At 49.4% G+C, this 8,954-nt stretch overlaps 1 protein-coding gene across 2 annotated transcripts in view; it reads left to right on the top strand.

The window, feature by feature from the left end:
- Window positions 1-8,831, top strand: part of Hnrnpul1 (heterogeneous nuclear ribonucleoprotein U like 1) — a 32,178-nt gene extending 23,347 nt beyond the window's left edge. For both annotated transcript variants that reach the window (XM_055617368.1, XM_055617370.1), the window contains exons 11-15: window positions 3,876-4,044; window positions 4,589-4,879; window positions 5,799-6,088; window positions 7,069-7,260; window positions 7,699-8,831. In XM_055617368.1, the coding sequence (XP_055473343.1) occupies window positions 3,876-4,044; window positions 4,589-4,879; window positions 5,799-6,088; window positions 7,069-7,260; window positions 7,699-7,815 (1,059 nt within the window). In that variant the 3' untranslated portion in view covers window positions 7,816-8,831. The remainder of the gene's footprint in view (window positions 1-3,875; window positions 4,045-4,588; window positions 4,880-5,798; window positions 6,089-7,068; window positions 7,261-7,698) is intronic.
- Window positions 8,832-8,954: the final 123 nt, after the last annotated feature.

Raw genomic sequence — 8,954 nt, 5'->3', positions numbered from 1 at the left:
GATAGATAGATAGATAGATAGATAGATAGATAGATAGATAGATAGATAAGTAAAATCTTTAAAAAAAAAAAAAAGGAACAAAAAACAAACCTGAGACTGGGCAGCCAAGATTCTACCTTTGCCAGGCTCTCAGCTACTGTACTAGAATATGTCTGGTGATAGCACAGCTGTCATCCCATAGTGACCTCAGCAGTTCTTCAGATTATGTGGGTTATCAGAGAGAAACATATAGAACATCAAAAATAGAGGTCAACTAGAAGAGAAACAAAGACTTCATGAGAAGGAGTCTGCCTTAAAGTCAGGCAAGATTGGGTACTGGTGACTTCCCAGGGAGGGGGGGGGGCGGGAAGCAGTCTGTAGTGGGAACCAGCAGAAAACATTCAGAAGGTAGGCCTGGGTAAAGAGAATGAAAGGGCCAAGTCTTGTCCTTAGCAATGTGGACCATGGTCATATGTGCAGGAAGGTGGGGTTGGGAAACAACAAATTCCTGGCTACTGGAAGCCCCAGGAGGAGCAGAGAGTCCTGTGACTTCACGTAGCGCTGTTACAGATGGGAAGCCACTAGAATGAAGTTTCTAGCCTGCCCCTAGGCTACCACAGGGCATTGAAACAGAGTATATAGCAGGAGGTGTGTTCTAAAAGACAACAAAGTTGCTGAAACTACCTAGATTTGGGAACTACAGTCTATAAGGCTCTTTTAGGAGTGTGTCAAGGCCTAGGCCAGGGTGGGCATTGCTCGGTCTGTTGGGGCTGGAAACAATAACTTTATTGACTTAGCCTCGCACTCAAAGCTTTGGTTCCAGCTGAGCTGATGGGGCATACCAGAATACCAACACTCAGGAGAGAGGGCCAGGTTGATCTCTGAGTTCCAGGCCAGCCAGGGTTACATTGTAAGACCCTGATTCAAAACAAAACAAGCTTGGTTCTAGTCCCACTCTCATCCCTGTTGGCAGGTGCCACATTTGTTTTTCCTGAAACAAACATGGGGCTAGAATAGTACCCCAAAGTAAACGATCTCTTGTTAGCAGACACTGGTGGGAATTTTCTTTCCTCCACCTGCACTGTCCCCAGAGCCTCGAGCCGGTTCCATTCCTAGCACTCAGACCAGTTCTTTTCCTACGTGTGTACTTCTTTCTACTGGGATTCACCTCACTCAACCCAAAGCCAACATTCTTTGCGAGATGTGCTCCTCTGGGACCCAGCCAACTTCTGCCAGATGACCCCTCTTACATATGACAAGAGAGAGCAGATAAACCAGGCAATAACCTCTGAAAGACTCAATGACAGCACAAGTCCCCACCTGACCCACTGTGTCCTAGTGCCCTCAAGTCTGTCGCACACCAGAGCAGATCAAGCACCATGTCAAGAAACCCAGCTCCTACTACCGTCATTTCTGCTCCTTTCTTGGGGTTGGAGGTAGTCTGGAGCCTGACAACACAGAGGCCCAGCTGCTGTCTTGGAGCTGACTTCCTCCAGCAATGGGGACCTGAAGGAACAGGAGCTGGGCAGCACATCTGGGTGTCTGGAAAAGCTGACTTGCTGTTGTTCTTGTCTCCTGGCAACAGCCACAGAGCCCCGGAGACCACAGAGTGCAGGGCTTTCCCCAGGGCTCTGACCTCATTGTGTTTGCTGTGGTAACAGCCACCAGCAGTTTATTCCCCTTCCTCCAGGAAAGCCAAGAGTTTGCATGGCTCCTTTTCCTTCCCCAAGCCCAGGAAACAGCAGGAAGATATGCTCTTAGAATTTGTCCAGAATAGGCTTCTCAGCACCTCAGTGCTCGAGGAAATGCCTTAGATTCACACCTCATCCCAGACAAAGGGCAGCCACTTGTGAGTCCAGGCTGCTCTGCCCTTACCCTCCCATCTTGTACAGAGATTGGTCCATTTGCCAACTTATGTTCCCTCATTGGAACTTTTGACAGGGCAAGTAGCAGATGACCAGAATGCATTTCTCAATTCCCTCACAGGTTAGACGACTAAGAACAGGATCACTTGTAGGCACCAGACAGAATGGACCAAGTTACCAGCAAATAGTCAGGCCCACTCACCCTGTTGCCCACTACCTACTCTGGCTTTTGCATCAGGAAGAGCTGAACAGTTTTGCTGAAGGAAGACAAATGCTTCACTTTTAGGAAAGGTGCTAAGGCGTACAATAGCAAGAACCTAGCTCTACTCCGTAACTGTAACCTATGTCTTGAAATCATTTGTTACTCAAGGCCACAGTACTAGGTCTGTGCCTTTCACCCCTTCAGCTGTGCTTCCTTCAGGAAGTTCTGGGAGTAGAATTTTCAACCTGATATGTGGGTTGGGCCAGGGAGCTAATTGCTTTAGGGCCAGAACAGCTGCACCCACAGCTTGGATTTCACACCAGCCTGTGAGGGCACCCCAGCCTCTGAAAAAGGTCCCCTGTGTCATCTCTTCCTGGTGGTTGCATTAGGATGCCTGGGCCTGCTGACCATATGCTGAGATCCACCCTGTGTGCTGGCTTCTTTCCTTGCTGAATGCCACAGAATTTTACAACTGCAAATCCTTACCAGAGCCAGCAGGAGGGTGATGTGACCCTCAACTCTCAGATGCAGTGTGAGGCCCAGACTTCAGGGGGCTGTGTGTGTGACTCACATGGCAGAGCCGAGATTTCATCCTGCAGCTTCTACCCCAAAGCCTGTTTTCTTTCTGGCCTCCCTGTCTTCTTTCCGTTTGGGAGATTTCTACAGCTTAGCCTTTCCCTTTGGTCTGGGTGGCTTCAAGTCAACATCATGGTATAAATATCCACAGCACCCCACCCACTGACACTCAGTTCTGATGGTGCTTATATCTATTGAGTGCTGGAAGTGATCTGGGGCTCAGAGCTTTAGTTCCCGTAAACCTACTCTATCGTCACAGTAGTGAGCATATGGCTTTAATACTGTCTGCCCCTCCAGGGCTTGAAATGTAGTAAATCCACAGAAAGTTGATTTTGCAGAGGAAGCCACACCTTTTCAAGGCGTTTCCTGTGTGAAAGCTGCCACTCCAACTGCATCATGCTTTCTGGCAAAGGGCTTGACTGGCACATGGCGGGTGTTGGTCACTGGGTGTCGTTATTGCCGCTCTCGGTCATGACATGTAACTCCCAGTGCCTGCCCACAAAGAAGGAAAACACAGCAGTAGTCAGCTGCACCCTGTCAGTCTCTGCTGGGACACTTGTGGGTAAGGCCAGTGTTTGACAGGGCCAGGAGAGAAGACTCAAGGTATTGATGGAAACGGTTTGCACAGTTATCAGGGCTGGTGGGTTATGTTCTTCCCTTTGAGTGACTAGTTAAAAGAGAAAACACCGGGCAGGGCGACAGGGCTTTGTGATAGACCTTGTCCTAAAATTAAAAAAAAAAAAGTTTAGGGCCGTAATTTTGGCACTCAGGCTGAGGCAGGAGGATTATGAGGTTAGAAGAATGCATGCAGTAGAGCTTCTTTCGTATCTGTTCATGTTAAGCAAAATGTAAGCACTTCTAGAAGGGCCTGTGTGAAATGCAGCATGTTATCTCTGGAGAGTATGGCTGACAGTAGATGCCTGGAGAGGCTCTTCCCTTAAGCTTTGTACCTTGTGTGGTGAATATTTTACTGCAGACATGTAATCCTTTGAGAATAGGGGAAAGGATTTGTGAACTGCAGTGCCAGTAAGAAAAGGATTAACAAGAAAAGTCCCACCATTGGGAGCCAGCCTCTTTGTGTTTCCTAAGTCCCTTCATTTGCTGAGGTGGAGCCAGGTCTAGAAAAGAGAAGAGCTATTTCCTGAGTCTGCTGGGAGGATCCGTAGTACACCTTTCTCATTGCTCCCTTACATAATGTCCTGCAAGAGAGACAGCTCTGAATATCCAATCTCTCGCCTCTTACCTACCCTTAGACAAATGTTTATGGGTCAGCCCAGAGACGGAAAATGAGACCATTTGAAGGCTTCCAGCGGAAAGCTATTGTAATCTGTCCAACTGATGAGGACCTAAAAGACCGCACAATAAAGCGAACTGATGAAGAAGGGAAAGATGTCCCAGATCATGCGGTCTTAGAAATGAAAGGTAGGAAACGAGTGGCTTCCGGAGCCATCTCAGCAGCATCCTCAAGAGAAAGGACTCTTTACTCTGGGCCCCTCCAAGCTCCTGATGATCCCTTGTGCTCTGCTCCTTCTTTCTGTTTTGTCTCTCCCATCACCCTTATATGAGGGAGCAGGTTCCTGTCTCAGTCTAGGGAAGGACTTTCAGGCTGGATGGGAATGGGTGTTAGGAGGGAAAAGTGTGTTAGAGCCCAAGCTGAAAGGCCTGCACCATCTCCTACCTCTGGTACCCACCAGTTGGGTAAGTCTCAGTTTGTTTCATAGTGGAACAAAGAGGTGTATGGCTTCACTTGACACCAAAGCTTCTGAGGTGAGGCTGGAGGGACCTGAATCCCTCTCTGGAAAAAGTCTTGGTTAGCCCCTGCCAGTGTTCACACCAAGCAGTCGGGGTCCCATCTTAATCTCTATCTTGTTGGCTACCTCATTCCTTCAGCCTTCCTTCCTGCTCTGGTGAAGAGAATCAGGTGTTAGAAGGTGCTGACCTCCTCTCTGTGTTTACTTCCTCGTAGCCAACTTCACTTTGCCTGATGTTGGGGACTTCTTGGACGAGGTTTTGTTCATCGAGCTCCAGCGAGAGGAAGCGGACAAGCTGGTGAGGCAGTACAATGAGGAAGGCCGAAAGGCCGGCCCACCTCCTGAAAAGCGCTTTGACAACAGAGGTGGTGGCTTCCGAGGCCGTGGGGGTGGCGGCGGTTTCCAGCGTTACGACAACCGAGGCCCTCCTGGAAGCAACCGAGGAGGCTTTCAGAACCGGGGAGGAGGTGGCAGCAGCGGTGGTGGAGGAGGCAACTACCGAGGAGGTGAGAGGTTCGCCGCCTCCAGCCTTTCATTCCAAGGCCAGGCTGTGGGAGAGGGCTGGCAGGCTGCTCTGAAGCCCTTTGCCCATTCATGTATGACAGTGCTGTCTCTTTTTTTGTTGATCTTCCCTTACCTGAGCATACGCTCCTTTCAGGAATCTTGAGAACCAAATGTAAATCTAATAAGGGCAAATATTAGGACTGCTTTTTACCTCAAAAAAAAAAAAAACAAAAACAAAAAAACAGCAGCAAGCTTAGAGCAGTTAATTTGGCCACGTTCACACAGCTAAGTTGAGCTGGGAGTCCATATTCTTAGTATGGAGTCTGAAAGTGGTATGGAGTCTGAAATAAAGTATGATCATAAATTAACAAGGGGCTAGAAAGATAGCAGGTACATTTAAACATAAATATATAAATCAAACATGTCCTAGACCCGACTTCAGTGAGTAAGGATGTTGTGACCTCGTGATAACAAATTAACCTTCATGTAGACGAGGAAGCAGCTCGGGAAGGGCCCCCTGTGAAGCCTGTTTTTGGTGTGTTGGGGGTTCAGACTCAAGAAACAGTTGTACAAAGGCTCAGGAGAGGCCACTTGGCCCAAACTATTGGACTACATCTGGCTAGCTTGCAGCTGTTTACTGGTGTTTAGCATCATTCCTGAACATCTTTTCTAGTTTGTTGAACAGCTGTGTAGAGCTGGACACACCCAAGACATCTGTGCCTTGCCACTTCAGTGCAGTAGAAGACACAGGCCTGTCTACAAATAACGACTTCAGTTGTTGTGTCCAGTCAGAGACAAAGTGTGCTAAGGGCCTGGGGGAAGCTCAAGTGGAGTGCCTGCATATTCCTTGCTTTGTTGAGCTCAGTTTGGATATAGCCAGCCTTACTGAGGCATCCTGTATATGTGGATTTTCCAATGCAGGCTTCAACCGCAGCGGAGGCGGTGGCTACAGCCAGAACCGCTGGGGTAACAGCAACCGGGATAACAACAACTCCAACAACAGAGGCAGCTATAACCGGGCTCCCCAGCAACAGCCACCACCGCAACAGCCACCACCACCACAACCACCACCACAGCAGCCACCGCCACCACCTAGCTACAGCCCTGCTCGGAATCCCCCAGGGGCCAGTAGCTACAACAAAAACAGCAACATCCCTGGCTCCAGCGCCAATACCAGCACCCCTACAGTGAGCAGCTACAGCCCTCCACAGGTGAGGTCCTGTGTGTATGTTGTGTAGAGGAGAAGGGGCAGGTCCAAGGTATCGACACATTATTTGGCCACAGGCTGCGCTCTTCCTGCAGCCTGTCCTTTTCTCTTGCAGCTATTTAGCTGTGTCAAACAGTAGACGTAGCTAGAGCCCCTCCAACGCTGGAGGTTGTGCTAGCATTGGTTTCACCAACAAGGTCATGTCCCTGAGCTCTGTCACTGGCCTCACTTGGTCAATAAGTAAACGCTCAGTGGAGTCACCTCTTGCCCATCGTGGGAGGCCAGGGTCCCAGGGTGGATGACAACTCTGTTCTAGGCCCCATTCCAGTTTTTAGAAAGCCAGTGTTGGTGCACACTTTTAATCCCAGCATTTGGGAGACAGAGGCAGGAGAATCTCTTAGGAGATCCAGGACAGCCAGGGCTACACAGAGAAACTGTCTCAAAAAACAAATACAAAAGAAAGGTGTTGGTTCCTTTAAAACAGAGTTAGAGAAAGTTGTGAGTCACTGTGTGGGTGCTGGGAAGCAAACCTGGGTCCTCTGCAAGACCAGCCAGTGTTGTTGACCACTGAGCATCTCTCCAGCCCCATCCTCAGTTTCCATCTCTGTAAAATAGAGCTAATGGAAATGATGTCAGCATTGCGAATGAGGTATAGTGAGGTGATGATCTATCTGTACATGAGAAGCTTTTCAGAACTTGTCACACTGCTTTTCTCAACAAATCTACATGGTGACTACCGTTTACCGAGTGCCCAGCACTGTGCACACAGCTTGGGTGACCAAGCCAAGCCAAGAGGGTGGCTCTACCGAGATTGTTTTGCAGATGGTGAAGCAGGTCTTAGAAATGCCACATGGCCTCTGCCCTTGGGTCTTAGAGCAGAGCACAGGTCTAGGGTGTGCTGCTTCCCAGACCTGTCCTGGCACTTTAGAGCAGACTTGTGTGTGCTGTCTGTTTCACAGAGCTTTTGTCTTTTTCTCTCCTCAGCCGAGTTACAGCCAGCCGCCCTACAGCCAAGGAGGCTACACCCAGGGCTACACAGCCCCACCACCTCCACCTCCACCACCACCTGCCTACAACTATGGGAGCTATGGCCCCTATACTCCTGCCCCCTATACCCCACCACCACCGCCCACTGCCCAGACCTACCCTCAGCCCAGCTATAACCAGTATCAGCAGGTATGTGCAAGATGGGCCTCCCAGTGACGTTTCTGGGAGCAGTCTTGGGTTTATAGTAATTTGTGGATTCAGACTTGGGTTCCTGCCTGTTCCTAAGATATGGGCAGCTGCTTGTCTTGAGCTACGTTCATCTCAAAAGCTTTGGTAAGCTGCTCTTTACTAGCTGATAAGAACTGGTGTGTAGACACTGGCCCCCAGTGTAGCAAGCCTGAGCTGGGCCTCCAATGTGGCCAGGATCTATTCCAAGTTGGTGCTGTGCTGGGGCTACCATACCTGAAAAGGACAGCCAACAAGCCATAAGACCAGGACTGCATTTCCTGCTTTCCCATTTTTGGCTTCTGTCAAAGGACCCGTATATTGAGGGTGGACCGCAAGAGGAGAGAAGGGACCGTGTGGAGTGGTCGGGAGGTGACCTGATATTCCTGTTCTCTTCCCCAGTATGCCCAGCAGTGGAGCCAGTACTACCAGAACCAGAGCCAGTGGCCGCCATACTACGGGAACTACGACTATGGAGGCTACTCGGGCAGCACACAGGGGGGCGCGAGCACACAGTAACAGGTGCTGGAGCCTCCAGAGGCCCTGCCAGCTGCTTCTACGAGCACCTGCCTTGGCCCCTTCCATCCCCTCTGAGTCCTGTGGTGCTGGGGACAGGGTTCTCCCAGGGCTGCCTCTCTCTGGCCCGCTTCTTCAGAGGGCTTCTCCCTTCGTAAGGCCAGGCACCTTCTCTCTGGGTTCAGGCAGGCGGCAGTGGCCTTTCCTCTTGCCTGTGTCCCGTCCGCTTCCTCCTGTCCTCCTCTCCTTGGCTACCCAGTGAGGCCACAGTACCCTGCTTTTAGCCCCATGGCTTCCCAGACTCTCACGCAGTTGGTTGTAAATTCTTCCAGGAGATGTTTTACTGTCTACTTTTCAGGATTTAAAAAAAAATTTTTTAAAAACTTAAAAAAAAAAAAAAGTTTAAGCAAAATGCAGAGGGAGGAAGAAGCAGTGACTTTTTTTGGTAATTATGCTTTTTTTTTTTTAATTTTTAGAATTTGTCTGTTTTTACTGTGGGTCAGCCGTTGATACTTCATCAAATAACCATTTCTTTGCTGAGTTCAGGTAACCGAGGAAGAGCCACACCCTCGAAACAAAACAACAAAATCACCTTTAACCTAACTTTTTATATGATGTCTCAGTTCCCCGTAACTTTGCACACAAGCGTCTGTGTTCAGTTGGATTGTAACTGCTTTTTGTACTTGGAGAGAGTGTGACTATTGAACTTGAAACCTTTTACTCCAGGAGTCTTGGTAGTTTCTGGTGGGCTTGAGAGGGTGAAGGGAAGGTGGGGTGGGGCCAGCCTCCCTTTAGACCCTCCCGCTCTCCTCCACCCACCCAGCATTGCTTCTCCAGGTGCCAGACCCCAGAGTTTTACATGCTCCCTTTGCTTACTCTCACTTCCTTCTTCCCTATGTTTTAACCGACTTTAGCAAACTGCACTTACTACGAGATGTTTTACCCTGTTTTGTTTTGTTTTCTTTCAATAAATGACATGGCACCTCCTATCAGGAAGGAAGCGGGGTTGGCACCCTGAAGTGTTACTGCAGTTGGCCTTTAATTGGGATGGGGACCTTCCGAGGGGAAGTGTTTCACTCACTCACATAAACACAATTGTTCTGAGTCTCACCCAGCGCAGATGCTCCTCAGGCAGGCCACAC

This window comes from Psammomys obesus, unplaced genomic scaffold (genome assembly GCF_907164565.1).
Source record: "Psammomys obesus unplaced genomic scaffold, mPsaObe1.curated_primary_1811, whole genome shotgun sequence".
NCBI classification, from domain to species: Eukaryota; Metazoa; Chordata; class Mammalia; order Rodentia; family Muridae; genus Psammomys; species Psammomys obesus.
The sequence above is the reverse complement of the archived record's forward strand: the minus strand, read 5'-3'. Positions and strand labels throughout refer to the sequence as shown.